Source organism: Zonotrichia albicollis, chromosome 3 (assembly GCF_047830755.1).
Source record: "Zonotrichia albicollis isolate bZonAlb1 chromosome 3, bZonAlb1.hap1, whole genome shotgun sequence".
NCBI classification, from domain to species: domain Eukaryota; kingdom Metazoa; phylum Chordata; class Aves; order Passeriformes; family Passerellidae; genus Zonotrichia; species Zonotrichia albicollis.
Genome location: NC_133821.1, coordinates 107,622,049 through 107,648,175, shown reverse-complemented (window position 1 = coordinate 107,648,175; position 26,127 = coordinate 107,622,049). Strand labels below are relative to the sequence as shown.

General features: G+C 39.2%; 1 protein-coding gene across 2 annotated transcripts in view; it reads right to left on the bottom strand.

Annotated features, from left to right (window-relative positions):
• The window catches only part of COL9A1 (collagen type IX alpha 1 chain), a 60,182-nt gene extending 46,369 nt beyond the window's left edge, over positions 1-13,813 (bottom strand). The window contains exons 1-5 of one of the 2 annotated variants that reach the window (XR_012579768.1): positions 13,643-13,813; positions 13,261-13,334; positions 11,787-11,864; positions 11,522-11,654; positions 4,367-4,763 (exon numbers count right to left, since the gene is read on the bottom strand). Coding sequence is in view for 1 of the 2 variants with exons in the window: in XM_005483932.4 (XP_005483989.2) it covers positions 4,367-4,763; positions 11,522-11,654; positions 11,787-11,864; positions 13,261-13,334; positions 13,643-13,656 (696 nt within the window). In the remaining variant the exon portion in view is untranslated. The remainder of the gene's footprint in view (positions 1-4,366; positions 4,764-11,521; positions 11,655-11,786; positions 11,865-13,260; positions 13,335-13,642) is intronic. The other variant, XM_005483932.4, reaches the window with a different exon arrangement.
• Positions 13,814-26,127: the final 12,314 nt, after the last annotated feature.

The following is a 26,127-nucleotide window of genomic DNA, read 5'->3' as shown; positions in this document are numbered from 1 at the left end:
CTTGACGCTGTATAAAACAAATGTTGATAGGAAACATCTCTAACTTTAAAAAAATTTTAAAATAAAACTCTTCTGGTGGCAATGTAGTAAAAGATGTGACTGGCTTCCCATTGATTAAGGAGAGGTGAGAGAAGGGCAAATATGTTCCAGCCTTGCTGTCAAGACATCTTTTCCCTTGCCAGTATTTCACAATGATCTTGTTGATTAAGTTAAGATGATTTAAAGGGTGCCATTATTTTGAAGACGTCTCATGTAGGTATTCTGCTGTTATCAATATACAGTGTTATTAAGGAGTAAGTGCAGTCATAAAGTTTTCAGAAATGAACTCAGATAATTTAGGGGTAAACATAAAGCAAAGATATTAAAATGTAACCTTTTAAACCCAAAGATGGTGTGCTAGTTTTGCCTGAGGTAGAGCTTATTTTCCCCACAGTAACTGGTATGCAGCTGTGTTTTGGATTTGTGTTGGGAGTAGAGTTAATAGCACAGGGGTGATTTTGTTATTGCTGAGCAGTTCTTGGATGGAGTCAAGGCCTTTTCTGCCCCTGCCCCCACCCCATCAGCAAGGAAGCTGGGGGTGCACAAGGACCTGGGAGGGGACACATCCAGGATAGCTGATCCCACTGACTAAAGGGATATCCCAGACCCCAACAACATTCTCAGAATATAAAGCTGGGACAAGAAGGAAAGGGCACGGGGAGTTTGAAGTGAGGCTCTTGGTCTTCCCAAGTCACTGTTACATGTGATGGAGCCCTGCTTTCCTGGAGATGGCTGAACACCTGCCTGCCATTGGGAAGTGGTGAATTAATTCCTTGTTTTGCTTTCCCTGTATGCATGGCTTGAGCTTTACCTATTAAAATGTCTTTATCTCAATCCACAAGTTTCCTTACTTTCACTTTTACAATTCCCGTCCCACCATGGGATAGAGTGAGCAAGTGGCCATGTGGGGCTTAGTTGCTATCTAGATGTAACTACAAGGAACGTTTAAAGCCCATAGATCAGTATTCCTGACACACATTTGGCAGGATTCCTACAGAATTTCTGTTTCATCTTTATTTCTTAGTCAGCATAGGTATGATTAACTGTGTCTGACTGTTCACTGTTTTGTCATCTTAAGTTCTACAGAAATTCCTCCAAATGCCCACCATCTTGGCACATCTCAATATCAACCTCATAATTCAGTTGTCTTATCTGTGTTTTAGTTGAGAGAGGTGATGTTTAGGTAAAATGCAAATGAGACCTAAATATGTAGGGTAGTATTTTCCATATAAAATCAGTCACAGGAATGCATTTATCAGCACCATAGGGGCTATTGCTGGCTTGGTGGTGATCCATGGGAAGTCACCCCTCCTGGGGAGGCACAACTCAGCTAAGCAATTTTTCATGTGGAGATTATCTACAATACCTTGTCAAGAACATCTACATTTCTCCTAAGAGAGGTCTGCTGTCAACTGTTTGTACATTTGTTAAGTGACCAAGAATAAACTACATATATTTATTGCAACTCATTCCAGAGCTATTTTAAACATGTTTTATCCATTTTTCAACATCTCTGAAACAAGCTTTTAGAGCTTCTTTCTCCTTGCACCTCTTTTTAAAACCTTTGAACATTACAGCCAATTCCAGTGTTATTTGGCTTTCCATAGCTAGAGTTCAGCCTTCTGGATGTGAAATTTCACAGGGTGAAAAAAAAACAAGATGTGACTTTTTACAGCACACAGACACAATCTGTTCTGTGGTGTAAATTAATCCCTGTTAAACAAATATGGACAAGCAGCTTCCTCTTAGATGTTATAAGTCATGTAGCTTCCCTGAGCTAGTTAGCAACATGAAATGTCAATTAAATAATGACCAAGAGTCACTTCTAGCAAAGTGTTTGGTATCTATTATGAAAAAAGCATGGTAATGCCTCTGAAGTCACAGTAATTAAGGCAATTATGTAATCTCACAGAAGTTATAATTTGAGCAGTAAGAAATTAATTCCCTTGCCTTCCTATTATAGACATGTAATTTAGAAAGTAAATTCCTTTTCAGTTTTGAAATTATGCTAAATCTCATATTGTTTAGAGTTTATAATGTATTATATTAATTACTTTTCAATAAAAAGACAAAACTTTTTGATAGTTTTGTCTAAAAAATAAAAGATAAAATGCAGCTGTGAATCTGTGTAAAAATTTGTCCTCTATAAAGCATTCCAGAAATCCTGGAATAAATCTTTGTAAAGGCTGAAAGGCAAGATGGAGTTTCTAATGGAGCTGTATCTATTATTCTCCAAGGCACTCATAGTAATAACAAGCAATAAAGAACCCCTTTTAAAATTATATGTGTTACAGGGCACCTCTGAGAAGTTGACCTATTCTGCAAGATAAATAGGGCCCTCACCAGAATGCTGCAAAAAAGAATGGGAAACACATAATTTATGTCCTTTTAAAATTCTACCACTGGAAGTAATATACTTTAATAATGCCTGGGAGTAAATTAAAAGCTGTGCCTAGGGCATATAAAATAACCAAGTCTTTTGAGATATTTAAACTTACAGTGAAGCAAGTTAAAGACTAGAATAGCCCCAAACATAGATTTATTTACTCAATTTAAAGAGAAATAAAGTACACAGGCTAAAACAGAAATTTCTGCAATATACATAGACATTTTAAAATTACTAGTCCATCTGACTGTGTAATTCCTTTATCATCATCTCAGAGGTTATGGGGTTCCTAAATCTACATTATTGTAATATCAGGTTGAACCACTACCATTGCCTTTTTGAGCTTCCCAGCACAGGCCATGCAATTCAGTCGAGTGAGTCCTAAGTCAGCTCTGTCTAAAATAAAGTGTAATTTTAGGCATCCAAACTCAGTTTAAGAATATAGTGTCATGCTTACTTTCTGTCTTCCCTGGTAATTTGTTACAGTGCTTCATTATTCTTTTTGTCAAGAAGTGTGCATCACACTCTCATTTTAAAGCCTAACTCATGCAAAGATTTTACTTTTTTTCATAAAATGTACTTCATATGACCAAATCTTCCCAGAAACATGCTAAAGTTATAAACAAATATTTTGCATTATAAATGGCGAATTATAAAAATTCCTTAATTCCATTTTGTCCTTTCATCCTTAAAGGAGGTTGTCCTATAATTAATGTAGCCCCACACTGGTGCCTGAAGATGTACAGTCTTAAAGGCAGAACTTAATGCCAGACAGTTTTCCCTACCAAATGCCTGGAGAGCCCTGGGTGATCAATGCTGCTCAGTTTTCAGTCTCTTGCTGAAAAGAGAAAGTCTCTGCAAAACAGGCTGGAGAGGAAAGTGGATAAGATTCCAAGAACATTTCTCTTCTGCTTTTCCTCACTTCTTCAATCCTGGCCAAAGGTCAGTCAGAGCACCAACAGAAGGCCAAGATGGCCTTGATATCACATCTCTCTCCTCACTTGTCAGCTGCCATTTGGAATCACTACTTCAAGAGGCAAAGGAACCCTCCTTGTTTTTAAAGGGATGGCTCTGTGTGTAATTGGAGTGCACAGTTTGCTCTAGCACTGCATACCAGGTGCTGTAAAATTATTGCACTAATACCAATAGATTTCTCTGCATTTAATCTACCTTTCCAAAGAGGAAAAAAACATTGGCATTTCATCCTACTAACATGCATAGAATATATGTAATGTGTAATATTTTCATCATCCCACCTATCCATGCATCCATCAGTATTGCTCAGAGCAGTTAGCAAAGCTAAGATACATATGCTAATTTGTAATATGCTAATTGCCACATTATCAGCTCCAGCTGATTATTTTAATGACATTTTCAAAGACTAACTCTTGTTTTCAACAGAATTAGTATAACTTTTCAGCAATTGAAATTTCTTCATCTACATCTATAACAGCATGTTAGATTGATCCCTTCAGACACATGGGACAGCTTTCTGCTGGCATTCTCATGTAAAACTGATTTCAATCCAGTGCAATACTGCAACTACACATACAGAGGTGATGAAATATGAGATGCTTCTTTTGTTGCAATGTTTTCCCTTTCAGATTTACACAACGCTGGTTAACCTGTGTCCACGGGTTTTTCGCAAACGGTGTGAGATATAGTTTAAAACTATGTCTCACTTCACTCTTTTACTTCAAAGTTGTAACAATACAGGGATGTCAAGGAATTTTCATTATTGAAATTTAGGCATAACCTGGGTCATCTCTTAACTTACAAGGTATAAGGGCAACATTTAAAAAAAAAGTTAATACTTACCTGCCAATGAGTTATTTTCTGCCATTTCTGCTTTCAGAAATAATTTAAACATGCATTCCACAAAACAAAACCCCATATTTAATGTAAAACACTTTTTGAAGAAATAAAAATTTTGAAACTTACCGGAACTGAAATTTGAGGATTATTTTTAAGTTTTCCAAGCACAGCAAAGCCATCAGTGTTGATTTTCCCTTTCGGTTTTATGTTTAAGGACTCTATTTTAATACAGTCAATAAAAAGGGTGACACTGTTTGCTTCCACAATTATCATGAGCTTGTGCCATTGGGAGTCAAACAAGAAAGGCAAATGTAAAAATGATGCTGTTTGGTGTCTTCCATCTGCTCCTTTATAAGAAAACTCAACACTTTTCATTTGACCATTGAGATTCACTCCAACTTGTTCTTTTCCTGAAGAATCCTGAATTTGCCAAATAGTCCAGTATTTCTGAAGTGTGGCCCCAGTCATCCGAAAAGTAGTTAGAAAGGAATACTCATCAGGCAATCCATTGGAATATATGGCACTGTGTAGGATTAAAATACAATACATTTGTTCTGTATTTGCTCTGAAAAGCTCCATGTATCACCATCGACTAATTAGAAACCATTACTCAGTGGAACCATATCTCAACCATTCTTGTATCAGTGCACTTCTGCATGCTGAGCCCCAAAACAAGGTGATACTAATGGCAAAAGAACTGATTCAGAAGTGTGGGTTCTTCCAATGTTTCACAATTTTTATGATAAACCTTTCTAAGAATAATGGAAGAAGAAGAAGAATAAACTCCTACTTTAGAGATAGAAAGTATATCCTACAATTATCCTGTTTCCCACTGTTAGGCTTACAAGGTCGGTCAACAGTTTAGGACTTCGCAATGACCAGGGAGAAAGTGCAGATCTGACTTGATTTTGAAGGCATAAGAATGTCTTTTGGAAATGCATTTTCTTGTTCTCCCTGCCAATAATCCTTTTGTTAAGGTATAAGCTATCACTTCAACAGAAATCATTGACAAATATGTGGTGAGAACCCACACTCAAGGTGTATTATGTCCTGTGACATTAAATCACAAGACTACAAGTAGCAGGGAACAGACTTGCCGCATATAAAATATCTCATATTTCAGCAACTCCTATAAGGTGAGCTTTGGAAACACAGGTAGCACTGGCTGTGTCACTGTGCAAAACAGTCAAGTCATTTTTTATTTCAAATGTATCACAGTACAATATTTAAGAAATTGGCTTTTCCATATTTATTCTATGGATCATAAAACTCTAGTGTCATATCCAGTCAACATCAATATCTTATTTGCCATCTTCCACACTTAAGAACAATTTTAAATAAATTTCTTAAGCATGAAGACATGCAGAGCTATTTTGTTTCAGCTTTCATTAGGATAACTTCTCAAACAAGTAGACATCTTGAACAAAGATGATTTTTGAGTGGCAGATCAATCCTATCTCAGCAGCTATTTATATAGCATTAGTGTATCTCAGGATCCAAGCTATGGGGGAAAAAAGCAAAAAAACTGTCAGCTCTTATTCTGTATGCTTGATGACTACTGATTTAGAAAGAGAGTACTTCCAGAAGCAATCTCCCTGGCTTGTAGTGTCCCAAGCTGCAGTGCAGCTGTGCTCCAGCAGGCAGCACCACAGCCTCAGCAGATTTCAGGGAGGATGCAGCAAGCCTGGCAGCAGCAGCAGCTTCGGCTTACAAATAAAGTACCCGCAGTGCTGGTGTTTCTCCTTTTCCCCAGGAGCCTTTGCACACACCTGAGAGCTGGGGTATAAGGCAGGGAAACGTTTAGCTCATTATAAAAGGCGTGGGGATATACAAAGCTGGAAGAGGGGGCTCCTTACCAGTATCTTTAGTCTGTGCTTTGCTCTGAATTGTGTCTCTTGACTGAGGATGAAGTCCTGCCCCACCTGGTTGTGTTTGATAGAATTTTATCTAACTCATTGTTTTCTGTCATCATTTATTTTCAGTTTTTATCTTGCCCTCTCAGATGCAAATGTCACCTTGTGGATATTGTAGCTGCCTTCAGTTCTGAGCCCTTTGCAGTGTTTACTGTGCCCTATTCCTCTTTGTCTTACGTTTCTGGCCTGTGCAATAAGCATATATATTCTTTTCTTCTCCAGGAAGATAGTTCTTCTCCCTGTTCAGACATACCTTCACTCTTACTAAGCTTCTGATCCAGTTCAGCACGTCCTTTATGGTTCTTTGTGTCCTTCCTCTATAAAGTCTCTTTTAAAAATCTCCTCTACTGCTAAAACTTTAGCTCAGCTGGGTCATTTATCTCTTCAGATGCTGAATCTCATTTGTTCTTGCAGAAGAGCTGGTTTTTCTACTACCACACTGAAAGTGGTATTGTTAGGTAATCTTTAAATAGCCTCCTTATGACATTCAACTTTCTCTGTTAAGTTCAGTGACACCAGGGTGTCTGATACACTGAGCCTAAAAGAAGCAGTACTAATCCCAGATCCTCTGTGAAGAGGTTTTCAGCATCTCTCTGCACTGCTAAGTTTTGTTGTCATGGCAATACTCGTTAAACTATCACATACATTCTCATTCAACCTCAGATGACACAACTCTACTGCCAAAAAAACAAAACAAGAAAAGAAACAAAAAACCCTAGTACGTGTACAAATTTTTTGATTAGAAGGTTGTTTATGCCTGATTGACAAATGAATTCTTTGCACCATATTTAGCTATAGACTTAGTATTTTTCAAGACATTACATGGGTTCTCCTTTTATAAGACATTAAAATAGGAAAGAAATATGTTCAGTTTTTCAGAAGATATGCAAAGAAGAGAAATAATGTAAGAGCTTCTGACATTGGTAAGAGAAAATCAGATTATAAGAAACATATACAAACCCTAAAGATAAAAATTCAGAGCACAAACATGGAAAAGTATTCCCATTTAAAAAAAGACTAATAACCAATCAGAAAAACTGCTGCCTTTAGACTAAAGACTCAGTATGAGTAACATGATTCAACACAGTGAAGCATGACCCATCACCAGAAAGGTACTCTGCTGGGGACTGTTGCTGTGTAAGATTTATACCTATAATTCTACAAGCAAATCAGAGACATATGCTCATCTCAGCTACTCCAACAGTAATGATCCTATAGTGGTTTAATTGTATTTCAGAACACATTTCTTTCCAAAGCCTCTAATACTTATATAGGCAAAACCCTTCCAAAATCAGCAACTTAAAATGCTAAATATTTAGAAACCATGGCAAATTTAGCATGATATTTAAATAAACAATTGTAGAGAAGCTATTCCTCCATCTTACTGCCAAAGAGAATAGTGACGTATGCTGTAACTTTATTGAGCAGCTGATAGTTGTATAAGCACTCAAATTCTTTCTGGAAATTATTTTTAATATAGATGTTTCAATTCCACTGATTAGTAGAAGAGAACCAATCAATTTTAAACATAGATTCAGGTAAATGAGCAAAGAAAGAATTTATATGGAAACATATTTAAGGGCCAAAATCCAGATTTATTCCTAATCTATTTCCTATCCACTTAAAATTGTTCAGGATATGAGCCATCAGATCTTTTTCTTTAATTTAGTATTTTTCTTCAGTTTGTAAGAAAGCATTCCAGTCCTGCTTTTCTTGTATACTTATACTATTGTTAACTGCTTCAGTTGTTTTATGAATACAAGATTAGGTCAATTTTTTTTTATCAGATATTCGACTATTTGCCTAAATTTTTAAAGTGTTGGAGGGTGGGAAGTTTGAAACATTTGTAGTTCATCTAGGGGAACTTCTGAAACACTACTATTTCTACTATTTCTTTTAAATATTTTTAAACAAATACCTAAGACTTTCACTAATCCTATATTATGAATACTTAAGAAGATGTCTTTGAGATTTCAAAGCTAAGTCCTACCCAGGCTTCAATATAACCAAAGTAAGTCATCTGACCATGGTGAGGAAAGCCCTGACCCATCCCAGTGAGCCCAGGATTCATCAAGAGCAGAAGACTTATGTTAGAAGCTCAACTATATACCTATTTAAGTTCTGCAGAGTAACTGTTTATTTTATTAGATTTGGGTTTTTTTGAGTTAATTTCTTAGGTGAACTCCATTGCTCACTGACTTAACTTAGTCCTTGCTAAATAAAGATTTTAGAAATGTTAGCACAACCCACTGGAGGTGGCTGTGGAAATTGCTGTGGCCATTCTCATGCTAATGCAGTATCGTGTGCCCAGGGTTGAGGGTTCTTTTGGTCAATCTGGAGACGCTCATGTCTGCCTCTCCTGGAGCTGCCTGGACTCACAGCCGACCTGGCACACCCTGCCTGGCAGCAACTGAACAAGCAATAACAATAAAACTTAGCTCAGCACTTTTAAAAGCATCTGTCCTAATCTGTCCTAAGTCATTAACCAGAAGCCATTTGTTAGGACTCATTACCCTCAGCTGATCTTTATTATTCAGAAACAGCCACTTCCGAGCTAATTAATTCTCTTATGACCTAATTAGCTTCCTAGTTGCATTTTGTCTTTTCTATTTCAGCATCCTCATCAATATCTGGGTGGGATAGCATACTTATAATGTGAAAGGAAAAGCACCTGAATGTAAAAAAACCCAGATCTTTGAGCACATGCACTTGAGGAGTGCTGCTTCACAGAAAGGCAATATTCCCAAAGGGGGAAAAAAGTGCCAGAAAATAGGCCTTTGAAATTCTCTGGATATTTCAAGTATACTGATAAAGCTTTATAAACTTCCTCCCTATTTTGTTTGGGGTTGTGTGTGTGTGTGTTATGACAGTTGCATTCATGAAGTCAAAGGTTTAGGATTTCATCCAATGCACAATGATAATTACCCCTTTTCCACACATAAAAAAAGTGTCATGAGCATATTTCTTTGTGTCAATATATATATTTTTTAAGGATTTCCATTAAAAATAAACAATTATTATCCAAATCAACAGGATTAATTTTGTACTTACTAACTGGTGGGCGCCAAAACACATACACAGATTAAATTGAGAAATTATGGGTTCACCACGTCCAGTGAAAACAGCTATATGTCATGGCAGTTCCACACCAAGTTATTACACCATGCCATTACATGGAGAACACTGGATTGATCCTTCAGCAGATTTTACTCTAGAAGAACCACTGGCCAATGGAAATTTATTTGGATGATCGGAGAAGCAGAAGTTATGACTTGTGTGCAATCCTTTCAGTTTATTTTGGGATATACTTCTGGACAAGCACATAAAGCAGCAAAAAGACCAAGCTACAACTTGGTAGCATTTTAAGGAAGTTCTGTGAGTTTTCCAAGGCATAAGCTATTGCTACATCAGAGACTGAATGCTGAGCCATGCCCATCCAATTGAGCTCTCACTCCCATACCATATAGCCACTCTAAAATGGGCTCTTTTGCCCTAGTATTAATCATCATATGTTAGCCTAAAAATTATTTCCCTGTTGCCAACGTGTTTGGTGAGGGTCCCACCCCATTGCTCCCATGGCACTTGGGCTATATCAGCCAGCCAGCTCGGGAAAGCCAAGCTGGCCATTTTTCCCAAACTCACTCTAGTTTTCCCTCCCCCGCCTCTGGATGCAGCAGGGGCGCTCAGGCCGGAGGGCGATCCCTGTGTGTGAGCCCGGCCCGCGGTGGCGCCGCTTCAGCACCGCGGGCAGGGACAGCTCCGCGAGCCGGGGCGGGCCGGGCCGGGCCGGGCCGGGCCGGGCCGGGCAGCCCAGCCCAGCCCAGCCCAGCCCAGCCCTGCCCTGCCCAGCCCAGCCCAGCCCAGCCCAGCCCAGCCCTGCCCTTTCCTTCTCTGCCCTGCCCTGCCCTGCTTTTCCCTGCCCTGCCCTGCCTTGTCTTGCCCTGCCCTGCCCTTCTCTGCCCTGCCCTTTCTTTCTCTTCCCTTCCCGCCCACTGACAGGGCCACGCTGTAAAATAACTCTGGAGCAGAGCCGCGAGGTCTGCCCCGGGACAGAGGAGCAGCACACTGAGGAACTGGAGCACGGTCGGGGCTCAAACCATCAATTAATTTCCTGGGCCAATGACCCCAATGGTAGGAGTCAGCTCAGATGCTGGAGTAAGGCAGTCCACATAGCTTTGTTCAGGGGTAACTTGTATATATCAAGCACATATTTCACTAGAGCCGTCTATAGCAAAAAGCCTGAATGTCAGAATCCAGGATATTCCTCTGGCTTCCCTGGAGGACTTGAGACTCTGGCATGGGGCTCAGAAACCTTGGCACGCAGTCAAAAACACCTGTGCCTTTGATTCTAGCCCATGGAAAGTGAAAATATTGCTGCTTTTATCTGAGAATCTCCAATTTTTAGTGAAGTGATGATCCCATTTGCTGTGTTTGGATTCACATTCATGCACTAGCAGTCCTGATTAGTGTCTGGGTCTGAAAGTAGCCACGAGCCCAAGGTAACCAAACACTTAAGCTCTAAAGTAGCTTAATCTGGTGGTAATGAAGGTAGGAGCCAGGGAGGATTGCAGCTAGAAAAGTTGTTAGTGATAGGTGGAGTAAAACAGAAACACTTCACAATCCAATTATTCCAAGCTGAAACAGTAGTCCAGTTAATGGTCTTGCCACTTAATTGCTGAATTGAGGCATTCTTAATTACATAAGGTGCTGGAACAGAATCCAGACTTGCCTAAATTTGGCAAAGACATCTCTGTCCTGCTGTACTGTCTCTATTCCTTCACCAGCAGCAAGTCTGGCCTGTAAAGCACTAACACAATTAGATCCTTAAATCCTGACTTCTATCACAAATTTACTGTAACATGCTAAATAATAATTTTCAACTTTTATAGATTAAGTGACCACCTAACCCTAACCCTAACCTGTTACCTAAAAGAAGCACACAATGAAAAACCCCCTCACCTCAGAATCAGTGAATTCTTATTCTCCCTCATCTCTGCAATCCTCACGTGCTCAGAAATCCCTTTGTGTCAATATTTTAAGAAAACTTTTTCTCTCTCCTCCTGTTACATTTTTTGCCTCCCTATTTCAAATAATCAGCAACTTCTGACATTGCTTTCTAGAGGTGAATCCCTTAGCATCCGCAAATCTTGAGGCACTCTGAGCAATATCAGTGGTTAGAGGGAAATCCCTGAAATTGCTGCTACAGAATCAGTCTGATCTGGTGGTAACAATGAAAAAAAAATTTCAATTCCTCTTTCCTCTTCTGGAAACCTTTCAAATTAGGTGATCCAGCTGGTGGGAGATCTACCACTTAAAAGATAAGATTGCAAAATATCTACATTTTAAAGCCAAACAAGAAAGGCATTACCTGGTTGGTATCCTGAAATCTACATTGGGTCCCAGTTTATAAGCTACTTGTAGAGAAGTGGATCCCACTACTCTCTCGATAATCCCTTGGGAAGCAGCTTTTTCTATTTGAAACTGAGAAATCAGGTCAAAGCCTGCAAGAAAAAATATACATATCCATAATGTAACTTTCATTTTATTTCAGAATTCTGCTGTCACAGAGATTACTATAACCTGATTTTTTCTTAACAGCAGCTTTTTCCTGAAAAAGTCGGGGTGCTACTTGCCTGGTAGGTCATCTTGGCCAATCCTGATTGTTGGGCAGATATCAATTCTGTGACTGGCACCCAGAATAGCTGGTAGTCCTGCAAAAAATGGTGAATTTACTAACCAGGCACCTGCACATTGCCACAGATCACCTTATAAAATCAATGGAAGCAACTTTAAGATTATTATGAATTAGACAGAGCTGTAAATAATAATAATTAGAGGTATATAATAATTTAAAATGTACTCAGTAAAGTAAGAGGTATAAGAAAATAATAATCTTTTTCTAGAGAGCTCCAAATTAAAAGCAGGAACTTGATATGCTATTTGATCTTTTTTTAAGCCTGTAAATGAGAGTGTTATAATAATTCTTCTCTAGCAGAGCTGTTGAGAAATAGTAATAGTGTGAGAAGGACTGCTGTGTAAGGAGGTTTTGGATTGTAACTTTTTGTGGTTCAAGCAAACTTAAAAAAAAAAGGCCAGTTACCTAAATCAACAGTCTCACTACTCCCAAGGAAACTTAAACAAACCTCATGCCAACTAAAGAAGTTGTTGTGAATCAGTTGGCATCTTTTCCATCCTCTCTGGTATTCCAAGCTTTCCCACTTTCCTCTGTGGCAGATTTGATCAGAAAATTAACATTCATGAAATGAACATTCATGAAATGTAACGTTGTGGCAAGAAGACCTTACAGACCTTTTTTGTTTACCAAAATGAGAATGTAGAAGAAATTTGTTTGAGGAAACTAAATCTAAAAATCCTATTTTTCAGAATATTATATATTAAAAAACCTTGTCATGGCCATAAGACCTACAAGATACCCAGAATTAAGGAAGGAAAAACAAGCATTTATTTGAAGAGTTTAAGAGACATGTACAAGTCTAGTACCAAGTCAATCTGGAAAATGTTAGCAGAGTGTGGGTAGGGAAGAATGAAGAGTGGAAGCTGGAAGGAGAAGCATTTCTAACCTACAGAGAGCCTCTTGTGTGCTGCAAAGGCTCAACCCTAAATGTGGGTTTCCTTCCGACAACATAGGCTTAAAGAGAACATTCAGGTTGACACATTGCACCTTAGAAAAGACCTCATTCTATATTCTTTGATGAGACACATGGCTGACATCCAGCCATTTACATTTTATGCCCAGCAAATAAAGTAGGACCAGTTTATTGCCACATGTAGCAGAATATCTAACTAGAAGCACTGAAAGACAGGGAAGGTTTGTGTCCTGTATTTGCCATCTACATCCAGATTTTAATCCTTACCTTAAAAATACATCTAGTAGCAAATTTAAAGCAACACACACAACTCTTGCTCTTTTCCTGGTTTTCATATATATTCTTCTACCCATTCATGCATATATAAATGCACATAGACAGCTCTCACTTTGTGTGATGGCTAGTTATAGAGGATTTTAGTTCTGAATAAACCCAGAATAATTCTTTTGACATTCAAAATTACACAAAGATAAAATGTAGATAAAATCTGTCTCCTTACTTGATTGGTGCTGGATGGTGGCTGAGATGAAAGACCGCAGAAAACTACACAGGTAAAAGAAAGCTGTAATTTTCCTGTAAACAGAAAAAAAACTCCAGCATGAATCTATAGTTTCTGACAGGTTCTGTTATTAAATTTCTCCCCCAAGCCATGCATATTAAACATATAAAATACCACCTAAGGATCTGCTAACAGATTTGACAAGCCAATTTCTTTGGCAAGATAATTTCTTTACATGACAACATTTTATTTTTGCCTTATAATAAAATATGTCAATAAAACTCTTTCCATTATAGTCCACTCGTATAATGCTGTCAAGGACAGTTTTCACTGTTCTAATCTCTTATTTACAGATGTCTCCAAATCCCACTTGTTCTCTTACCAGTGGCTTTTCATCTTCACTGCTGGATTTCTTCACTTCTCTCATGTGAATGCACAGGGTAAATCGTCACACTGCCTGCTTCCCTGTCATTAGTCCGACAGGGGAGTGCAGCAGCGGGTGCAGACAGCAGCTCCTGCCCCACCAGGACCCTGCAGAGAGGGAGGTGCAGGCTGCTGGGCTGGTTTTAATCTTTGCAAGGGAAGGAGGTGGAGGCTGGACAGACATGTGGGTCCTGGTGGGCTCTGAGGGCGGACCGCTGGAGCCAGCTGAATATAAAGAAGCCAAGAGAGCAAATTAAAGTCTGCTTCTTTCACCAGCTCAAGGGCAGGGAGATTCAGAAAATGTGAGTTCACTCATGTTTCACTCACAGTTCGGAAAATGTGAGTCTCTGAATGATGGGATGTGCTGTCCAGCCAGGCAGGGGAAAGAATTATATGTACCAGGAGGTGTGAGGAAGCTGGTGGCCCTGATAGGGTGTTAAGACTAAAAGTTCTGAGAAGAAGAAAATCCCTGCCCTATAAAGAAGGTATTTCCTTTTCTTACTGTTTTATTCATCATGAGAAGCCTGTCTGGTGAGGTCCCAGTTTGTTTTTCTGAATAAAACAGGTTATGTAAAAGGATTTTCATTTTTCAGATTCTAACCTCCAAGGCATACACATAGGTACTATTAATTAGCAGACTCCTGTTCTGTTGCCATTGCTAAAGCACTCCCTTTCCAAAGAGACTATTGCATATGCTTGGACACACAAAGACATTTACTCATATTTGTTCTCCCAGATACAAAAAGAGAGAGAGAAACTGAAATCTGTATGCATGCAAAGATCAAGGAATTATAATAAAAAGCCAGAAGGTCCTCACAGGAACCACAGTCATGTATGTATGGAAAAGTATGATAGGTTGTTCTTATATATCACATTTGTAAGGTTTCATCTTCTCTAGACTACTGATATTGTGGTTAATAACACCCTAAATTTCCAGATCTTTCAAAGTGTGGAATATAGGAAATGCAATAATCTCTACTGTCTGATAAGTGTCTGGATAAATAACTGGGTAGTGAACTATACCCTCCATCCCAATTTGCTGTAAATCACATTCCCAGTATTGGTAATTTCAATGTTAATGTGGTTTACAGTTTTAAATCTATTGTTAGAAAGGGTGGGGCTGGATCACACACATGAACAGTTTGCCATGAATGTCTGATTTTGATGCCTCAGGCAGTGAAGCTTTAGTGATACCATTTTTTCACCCTTCAAGGGAAAGATACACCCAGGGACCCTTGTGGTCCAGCACAATTGTGAACATTGCATATCAGCACCAGGGTTGTCACATGAAACCTCTGTCAATTCAAAAACAAAAAAAAAAGTGAAGTATCAATTTGATCTCACAAGAAGTTTCCCCAAATCACCACACACCCAAGTGCCTGATTTCCCTTGCAGATATTTCCATTGTGGCATCCAATGGTACCCATAGGGCCTGAAAGGAGTCCATAGGGAGCTGGAGGAAGAACAGTTCATGGATGTCACTTGAAGCTGTAACAAAGGGGAACCTGGCATGCGAAGGAACGACAGAGAGCACCCAGGACTTAAAAAGAATACCAGAAACTCTGTGAAGGAATGGAAAAGGGTCAGGTGCCAAACCATCTCTTTTGTTGTCTATAAGCTGTGGCATTTCCTTTGCCTTTGAGACTGCTTAGTATTGCCAATTTATCTGAGGTGGTATTAAGGAAGAAAAAGCCATTTCAGTAGTTAGATATGGAACTAATTAGTAGCACCTTACAGGAAATTAGCAATGTTTTTTGGTACATGCTGTGAAGATGTCTGCCATTCATTGTGTCTGGGGTAATTCACACACCCATCATCCTCTCCTAGAGGGGAGTCTTGTTCAGAGAAATTCAGAGAACATATACTCTGTTTCTGGGCAATCTGTAATCTAATTTTGCTTGCATTTCATTACAACAATTCTCAAGGGTGGAACTACTTTTATGTCTGAAGTTTTTTTCCAATACAGGATCTTCAAAAGACATTTTTACTGAAATGGGAGATAGTATGTAACTAAAGCTGGGAAAATACATTTACTATTCTGTTTGTGGGGAAAAGAAAAATTCTTTAGAAGACTAATAGCCTCTGTTTGCCCTCTGTGCATTTTGAGGTCTTGTTCTTGAAGGAAAACTCATAGTCTGTGATGAAATTCCTGATTAGATGCTCTACTAATAATTATCACATCACCTTGAAAGAGCCAGAAAAATACTAATTGACAGACTAGTGGCAGCAAATTTAATAGCCCCATGACCTAGCCAATATTATTCCCATTTCAAAAAAATGTAAAGTGGGATAGATGGAGTATGTATCTTACATATCTTACTGTCACAGAGACAGTCCCCAACCAACTAGCACTCATGTTTAGCTGATCTATTTCGATATCACTCTACATCACTTCATAGTTTTCTCTTCTTATGAATTGGGTCAGTATAGTTATTTTCAGAAAACCTCAGTGTGCACTTATTGCTGTTTAGCCACTTGCTCAGGGATTCATCATCTAAACACTAACTGCTCATCTTTTGAATGTGGATGAATTAAACAGTGGTGACTTTGCTCAAATGCTAACTCCTGAAAATAAGCTATGTAGGAAGGTGATCACTTCATTATCATGTGGAGAAGTTCTTACACCCCTGACTTCACATTCCATTCCTCGAATATCAGATTCCATATTTATTCCATACTCCTGTTCTTCTGTGTGGGTTGAGTTGGAGAACAGGTACTCACACAGCTGTCTCTGAGAATGTGGCTGGGGAGAAATAGCAAATGGGTAGACCCAGTTTCTCTTGCAGATATAAAGCTTGCTCTCTGTGATGAAAAGGTTTGCAGCAAGGTGGCTGCAGTTGGACTTTCAGAAGTGCAATCTAGCTAAAAACAAAATAAATACTAAAGGCATGATTTAGAGAAGACCATGTGGCAGAGAAGAATGTTTCTCAGCTCAATCTCAGATTTACAGCAATTTAGGATGACCACATTAAGTGAAAAATCCTTTCCTGATGTGTATTTTTTGTCTGGGCTTGAAGGAGCTCAATGTCACTGGCTTATACTTTTGAGCAGGACTTTTAGAAGGACCTAGGCCAGTTTGTTCTTCCCAAGAATAAATACATGACGTATATACAGGTACTGGGGTCTCAAGAACAAGCTTTGGAACTGGAGGAAGTAAAGTCCAGTTTGTGCTGCTTAAGTGGGGCCTCTGCCTGTGTGAGTGATCCCATAAAGGACCAAGTGGTTCATGCTCCCAGCCCTACGTGGCTCTTTGAGAGGAGAGGAATTACTTCTTATTTATTGCCTATCTCCTGGAAACAGACACTCCTCTCCCATGTGGTCTTCTCTAAATTGTGCCTTCAGTCTTTTCATGTGACTTCAGCCTCTTATGGACACATTCGCTGTTCAGTTTACAATTAAAAAATTCGCTTTATACATTCCAACCTTCGTAGGGGTCACTGCTCTCTCTAAAGTTTACCAGACCCCAGGATAAGCACATAGCAAACTCCTAGCACGAGTAGGTTTGTTGTCATGTTGTGTTTGGCTCTCTCAGTTTGAGATTAACTGGGTGGGTGGCTGTAAATGATGGCATTTCTGAAACACCTACTCTTTATTAATCATGCTAAGAGTTAAGGTAACTTGGACCTGGGACGGGACTGATCTCATTGACATCAGGGGCAAAACTTGCACTGACTTAAGCGCCTTTTAATTAAACCAACAAAAAATAATTAAACCAACTTCCTCAAGTGTAGGGTAATTGAATTGACAGTAAAACTATAATCCTTGTCAGGTTCCAACACATCACTGGAATTTAACAAATAATCTATTATCCAATAAATTCTTACCTTCATCATAAAAATGTACTTTTCTGTCCAGAATTTTGTGAATTTTGGCATGGGAAGAAAAACAGATTTTCTTTCCAAGCTGTCAGATGCTGTTTTGCATAAAGACCAAACAGCTTCTTTCTAGTAGAGGTCACTCAAAGAAACCTGGGAATTCTTGGGGCCAGATTCTCATCTCCTCAGCACGATCCTCTTTGCAGGTGAACCTCACTGTACTGGCACTGCAGCCAATTTGTGAACACCTAGGCTGTCCAATGTGGAGTACAAAATTCAACAAATCCCTCAGAAGTGTTCTTGGAGCACAAATAGAGATGATCTCTGTATGAAGCCAGACAAACTTCCACCTTAGCTCTATGTCCCCTTGCCACAATAATTCTTTCTGTGAATGAAGCTTGCAGTTCCCATTACCTTTGGATCAAAGCCTATATTGTGGCATCATTCCTATTTTTATTTCTTTCTAGGTCAGAAGATTTGTATCCAGGGGTGTCAGACAGCAATTTTCCCCAAATGTTACAGTCAGTGTTTCAGATTATCCTAAATCGAGCAGAATTTATTTTCTAGTGGAACAGCAGAGAAAGAGAAAAGTTAAACGGATTTCAGATGTAACTATGCTAATATTGCCATGAACACTGTTGTGTTTCAGCTGAGATTATTACTCTAACCTCACTTACACATCTACTGATCACATGCACTCTCAAAAACTATAATGAAATCAGAAATGGGCTCTGCTGTTATTTATTAATTTGTTGATTATAAAATGTAGTGAAATTTTCTCATTTATAATAGGAAATACTATTACCAAGAACTAGATCCAAATTTCATGTAACTAAAAACAAAACAAAAAGTCACCCCAAATTTGGAAGTATTTTCAGTCAGAATTTAATGAGTCTTGATAATATTCTTCTATGTTGTTCTCTCTTCTAATACCCCTAAATATATTAAGATTCTTTTCTAGCCAAAATTACATTAATTGAACTTTTTGTAATTGTTGACATGATGGTACTTAGTTCTGTTGACATTTATCTCTAAATACTGCAGCAAGCATAATTTCTTTTATTGTCATCAAATACCCTTTGAAAGAGATCATGATACCAGTAAGAAAATATCTGAAATGGGATCCGGTTTTTCCTCTCTGACACCAGCACATGAACATCACTACATCAGCTCATAGATAAAAATACTCATAAAAATAAAATTGCTTTCTCCCCACCTCTCTGCCTGCCTCCCCTGGCCAGACTCAGCATCCTGCCTCCTATCCTCAGCCCAGTCAAGCTCCAGCTGCTTGGACCCAAAGATGGGATAGGCTCCCCCCATCCATCAGGCTCTCTCAGAATGAAAGACCCTGACAGGGTGGGAAAGAAAAGAAATATATGTATATGGCTACTCATTTACACAAAGTAGCAAATTCTATGGCACAAATTCTGAATTTTGTGGCATAAGGGGGAAAAAAAAGCTATTTCACACTGTTGATAACCATGAGGATTCTGTAAGAATTTTTTCTAAAATGGCCAAGTCCTCAGATTTTGCCAAAGTAATTACAGGATTTTCACAGATCAGGACACCACTGTATAGTTTCATGCTTATTTAAGGACTACCTGAACAGCTCTGGGATGGGGACAGTAGGGTGCTCTGTTCATTTTGAAATGAAAGCTGTGATTCAACAAAGTGTGGTGTTAAGACCACAGAAAACTGGCACACAAGTCCTCTATATAGAATTGATGACATTTAGAATATATATTTTCATCTTCAAGACATGTTCTGTATCAAAAGAACTGTTCCAAATTTTAAAAATGGTTATTTTCTCTCTTACAAGAAATCTAAAGGACTTAAATATATAACAACACAATAATTAAATACTTGAAGTATAATATTCAAAGCTTGTAAGTATTTAAATCTATATAATTAAGGTCTGCAATTTCATTGCACTGATTTTGTACTTCCAGTTACACCTGGTTATTGACCTCAACAGAGCTACTGAGTTGCAAAAAATCTTCTGGATAGGAATTCATTGAGAAAAACTAAGAACCACAAAATTTTTTTAACATTATTCCTTTTGTTTTCTCCCAGTGAACCCAACATTATGCCACAATGGGAACAGTGTGCTGCCAAAATGAAAACCACCAAGAAGAAATCAAAGGGCAAATTTCATGATAATTTTTGAAGCAGAGGAAAGCTTATTAGTGAAGTCCCACAGAGACTTGTACAAAAGCTTGTGCCATTCAAAGTATTCATAAATGTGATCTAGAAGGCAAGTATATAATGGAGAGGTTATATCTGCAGATAAAGGAAGTTACCTGAGCAATAAAAATGAACATTTGAAATTTACCCAAGCAATACAAATTGAGCTGGCAGTGTTCCCTTGTGTCCAGGCTGTCCAAGTACCCTGGGGTGCATCAGGAGAGTGTGGCCAACAGGTCCAGGGAGGTGATTGTGCCCTCTGCTCTGCCCTAGTGAGGCCACAGCTGGAGTATTGTGCTCAATTCTGGTCTCCACTGTTCAAGAAAAACAAGGAGCTACTGGAAAAGATCCACTGGAGAGCCCTAAAAGCAATGGAGAGCCCTAAATGCTCAAAAGAGCATCTCTCTTATGAGAAGAGACTGCAGGAGCTGGACTTGCTTCATCTAGAGGCAAGAGTGAGAGAGGATTTTATTGATACATAGACAGCTCAAATGCAGGTGCCAAGGTGTTGGTGCCAGACTCTTTTCAATGGTGCCCAATTGCAAGAGGAGAAACAGTGGCCAAAACACAAGAAGATCCACCTCAACATGAGGAAGAACTTCTTTACCTTGAGAGTGGCACAGCACTGAACAAGCTGTCCAGGGAGGCTGTGGTGCCTCCCTCTCTGGAGATATTCAAAACCCACCTGCAGGTGCTCCTGTGTCACCTGCTCTAGGTGACCCTGCCTTGGCAGGGGGTTTGGACTTGGTGATCTCCAGAGATCCCTTCCAACCCCAGCAGTTCTGTGATTCAGTAGTTCTGTGATTCTGTGATTCAGTGTAAGCTGATGGTATAAATTGTGGGAAGTTCTCAAAATACCTAGTAAGCTTTTCACAAAATAGCAGGGGAAATCCCGTATAAATAATTAAGAAATAATAGTGAACAAATAATCCTAAATTTATGATGGTTTCTACTGTTGTAGAAAGTTGTGTCAGCTGTGAGAGGCAGAGCTATGAAACCATACCTTAGTGCTCAGTAGTGGGCAAAAAACACACTGTATACTAGGAGAAATTAGGGAAACAATAATGAACAAAGCAGAAACCATCAAACTGCTGTGGTATAAAGCATGGTCAGCAGGGGTGATCAAAGGTTTGAACTGGTTTGAGTAGGGAGAAAATTAAATGGATGAGGATTCTTCAAGCCTAAAAACATGAGATCTAATGAAGTCTAAGCACTATGGGAAAGTGAGTAAAGGACAGTTGTCACTCTGTTGCAGAACAAGGACTAAGTTTACAAAGAGAGATGGAAGCCAGAATTTTTAAAACAAGCAACAAACAGCACTTCCCCATACCACTCATAGGTGAGGGGTGAGATTTTTTCCCACTACTTTTAGTATTCACCATTGAAAATGCTAAAATGTTTATGGGACCAAAAAGAGATACTGGCTGGGAAAACACATGGGAGAAATGTTCCTGTGTCCTTGTGCAACATTTACCTGCTTCTCTAGGCATGCACTGTTATCTTGACCAGAGAAATTATATTGTAGCAGATGGACCTTTGATCTGACATGATACAGCTGTTCTTCTCTTTTAAAACTTAAACAATTTGGAATACTGAAAATTCAAAAGGGAAAGACTGCCCTTGTAATACCAGAACACATTTCAGAGGACTTAGACATAGTAGTACTCTTAAAAAAAAAAAAAAGCCAAGTGAGGTCTGAGAAGGAAAGGAATATTTTACTTATGTTTCCTAATATTTTCAGAATGCAAGATACTGGGATGAAAGTTTTGTTCTTGTATCCAGAGAGGATTCTCAAAGATCACCTCACAGACTGGATGTTAGAAAAGAACCCCAAAATGTAGAAGCGTAGAAGGAATGATCCAGGGATACCAGCTGGTCCAGCCTCCTCTCAATGCAGACACACTCAGAGCCAGAGCAGGTTGCTCAGGGCCTTAGCAGGCTGGGACCGGAGTATCTCCAAGGGCAGAGACTCCAGAACTTCTGAGAGTGACTGCACTCTTTGTTCAAGCAGAATCTCCACTTCTAAATCTGAAGAGCACCTTGGAACCTGCGTCTGTTAGCACTCAGTTTCTGGGCCTCATTCCTCCCTGTCTTGCCCTTGAGAATAAATGTGAGAAGGAGTTTCACTACCACAAACAAGTGATTTGATAGTTTTTTTCCATCTAGTTTGTGTGGTTGTAAGTAGGTATTTTCTGCTGCAAGAGTGTGAGGAATCTTGTGCTCCCTTTAAAAGAAATGTTTAAGAGACATGCAGGAGCACATGAATTCAGAAAAATAAAAAACATTTTACAGTGGTATCTGGAAGATATTTCTTCTGGAAAACTACATGAGAATCTTTTCTTAAAAAAAAACAAAAAAAGAGTCTGAGCAGAAAAGTGTTTACCATCTCTTCATCTTGATTCATGTCTTAATGGTTGACTTTAAAAAAGATCAGCAAATCCTTTACTGCAACTAACTGAAGGAAGAAGGTGGCGTGCCTATAAACAAATACATGTTGATTATGTAGTGGTATAAACTTCTCTGTCTCCCATGTTACTGATGCAATTCTTTGAACTGCATCTCATCCATGATTAGATATTTCCTGTTGTCATGTGTAGATTAGTCACTCACTCCTGCAAATGTTACAGAACTTGTTTTGTTTTTTTCTCATTTATTTTGGTATGTTCTATAGCTGGATGGCCCAAGACAGCTGCTGTTACTACCTTTTTTAATTCAGATTTTTTGCCACCAGTGGGCTGCATGTACAACAAAGCTTAATAAGTCTGATTATCCAAAGATGCTGTACTTTCTGGGTGTCTTTTGGTTAAATTTCTGTATGTAAGGTTGAAGTAAATATTTTTAACTCTAAAACTTCATGTGAAGTACCTCAAGATTCCTTACCTTTGCTTACAGTTGAGATGGTACTTTGTTCTTATGCTTTCCTAAACTAAGTATCAATCTAAAAAAAGCCCTCCAGCAAAGGTATTAGGAAGAGGAACATTGAAATCTAGCTGCTATTATGATTTACAAATCAAGAATCAGGAGCCTTGCTGTGGTAGTGTGTTGTTAAGTTTCTTGTGTTATTCCCCCAATTTATGTATTGTTCTCCCCTATTATGTGTAAAATGGTTTCGTTCCCCCAGTTTTTCCCGCCACTGCTAGCCTGTCAGCTAAGTTGCTATAGCAACTGCTATTCATAGTTGCCAATATGTAATTGCTCCTCCCCTTGGTTTCCCTTATAAGTGAAAGTTGTTTCCTCCCTGTCCAGTCAATCACTCCCTTCCTCCTCCCAGGTTTCGAGAACCTTCTCCTCTCTGGAGATGGTGGTTGGCTGGGGTCCCAGGACACCTCCTTTACCTTTTGATTATTGGTCTCCATGGAGTGTCAGTTCTGTGAAGTTCATCCCCTCACCTTTCCTGATTGGCTCTGTCTGTACCCACCTCCCTCCTTTATAATCCCGTTTTCACCCCCTATGAAAAAACTTTTTCCCGGCTGGTTTCCCCGGTGTTTTTGGATCTGGCATCACCTGCAGTAAACCGATGTTTAACCCCCGGGAAATGGTCAGCTCCGTTCCTCTCCTATACCAGCGAGGTACGCCAGTCCGCAGCCAGCACAGCCCGAGGCCATCAGACGCCGAAGGGTGCTGGCCAGGAATTGCAGAGGGGCATCGGCCTTTCGCCCTCAGCTAGTCGGATTCTAAACTTCGGGCCACATACGTTCCCCTCTGTACCTTGCCACAAAAACCAAGTAGGAATGTCTCCTGTGTACAGGATTCTCATCTCCATCCAAAGGAACTATGCACACACAAAAAAGAAAGGAATAAAAATAACCTCACTACAATGTTCTGAACCATCAAACACATTTCTTCACAAAACTTGAGATCTTGCCTGGGCTATACAGACTTGTGTGTTGCATGCTGCAGCCACTCTAGAAAGCAGCCACTTGCTGCAAAGATTTACTGCACACTTCAAATAGTTGAAAGGGAAGATGCATGTTCAAGGGGGGACTAGCCATGGGAGAGGACTTCTGCCTCTTCTAGGTCAGCACTCAGCCTTACTCAGGACCAAATAAAAGTTGTTAGCATCTCCTGTCTACTAGTCCATGTGAAATGAATTAATGATCCCAGGCCAATCCTTGGCAGACAAAAACTCCACAGCAAAATCACTCTCCCTTCTGAAAGCTTTGTAAGAAAACCAAGAACTAATTGGACACAGAAAATTAACTACCTTGTCTCTTCTAACCAAGGTCTTTCCAGGATAAGAATAAAACCAGGTAGTGGGAAAGAGTGAGCAAGTAGCTGCTTGCCTGGAATTAACAGTTTTGAGGATAATCAGATGATTTCCAGGAGTGCAGTATCTCTCAAGGCCTTGTGAATCCATCTGGAAAACACAGGTACATGTGAGCAGCACTCTATTGGGTACTATACTCTATTTGAGACAGAGGGTTATGTTTAAATAGTTAAGAATAATTAAATTTGTGTTAACAATTTAAAGGATCATTTTAGGTCTGAGTTCTCTTGAGCCAAATCTTAGAATAATGAAGGTATTGGACAGAAGAGCACAAACATCCTGCTTGTGTTGGGGTATGGTGAGTTTGCAATAGGTGACAGAGACTCATACACTAGTTCAGCTTTACAGAGGTTTCTGCAGTCCCTCCCCAGCCCAGAGGAGGGCTGATCTCAGGTGCTGAAGACCTGCCAAGTTCTGTTATTTCCAAGGATGGACAACTTGTTCCACCATTCAGTTACTGTCTCACGTGGATACTTCATAAACATGCCTACTTCCAGCATTGCAGCTGAACTGCTTAGCAGTCCTGGAGCACAGACGTGCCAGCAAACTGCTCGACACAGGCAGCATATAAATATGGGAGAGAGCCTTTTCCACATTCCCTGTCAGTCAGGCTGTCTCCTGTAGCTCTAGGACATTTCTCAGAGTATTGCAGATGCTTTGATGTAATTGAGAATAATGCTCTAGGGCACTGAACACAATTTTCAAGGTAATGCAGCTCAAATTTGACACACAGTGTCCTCTGGTTCTGTGAAATTGCAATAGGTTTTTTCAGGAAATTTCCTATTTTCAAGTTATCTGTGTCTTTAAGCCTCCTCCATAATCTCATTTAATGCCGCCTGTGGAAAACTTTTTTTAGGATGAGTTCAGGTCTATATTGGAAAAGTCTTTCCTGGCATAATAATGACAGTGTGTGGGATTTCTTGTGACATTTTTATACTGGAAAAGTTTTAGTGTGTATATATAGATATACACACACCATTATACCAGATAAATGGGCTTTCATCAGAACTGGCATAAGTGAGTCCAAGAAAAGCAGAGCTTCATTGCAAGGAAGCTATCCAAACTGAGAATTTTTCTTCCAGTGTGTAGAGGGCACAAATAACCTGCCTGTGGCAACCCAATTTGTGAACTGATTTATCTGTCCAACAGGTGGAGTTTTACAATCACCAATGCTCAGATTCTCACACCATGCTATTCATTCATTATAAATTAAATTAGTTCCAGCCACATATTAGTACTGCTTGATATTGATAATTCCAGATGGATATATTCAGACATGAATTAATTATTGGCCATTTTCATCATTATGAGTATTTAGGTTGTTAAAACACACTAAGTCAGTTTCTATCTTTAGTTATACTGCTGAGGTATTCAAGAAATGTGATTTTTTAAATTTTTGCTTTCAAGTACTCTAATATTACCTACACCTTGCTCAAAGACAGTTTTGCTGAAAAAATATCAGAACAATTAATTCTGTCAAACACTAGTAAGCTATACATTCTTATGTTAACTATTACTCATCCGATGTAGATGACCTTTCATTCTTTTCTGCACTCACGGCATATTTGGAAGGAATAATAAAAGCCTGTCAATGATTGCTCACCCTTTAATTACAAAAAAAAATATTTAGTTAATTTTGCCATAGTGATCCCATATTTTCTATAAGCTGACATCTCTTATTGGCTTAATACTGTGGATTTTGAGGAATTTTCATTTGCTTTGCAACACAGTAATAGCCTTATCACAAGTGAAAAACTCTGAAAAACAAATGCAAGTGCAACAGCCAGGAGAGTGATCATGGACTGACCTGGGATAGCTGGATAAAGAGCTGCGGACTGATGGCCATTCCCAGCGTTACCAATGGAACAAGATCCATTCCTTTGGGATTTAGTTCCAAATTCTCATGGTTGAGCCATGCTCCTTTATGTGTCTTCTGCCCTGATGAATCTTGAATCTCTCTCTGCATACAGTGAGCCAGGAGCACACATGGAATGGTTGGACTTCAGTGACTCCCTATAGATGGAAGAAGAAATTGAAGCTTGATCCTATACTTGCTGGATATCTGAGCAGACTTGAGGGCTATTGCTTACAAAATAGGCGTGGTGGTAACATCACCTGTAGCCACACTGCTTGTTGATTTGAAAAGGCTGGAACTGATTATTCTTCCCAAGATGAGGT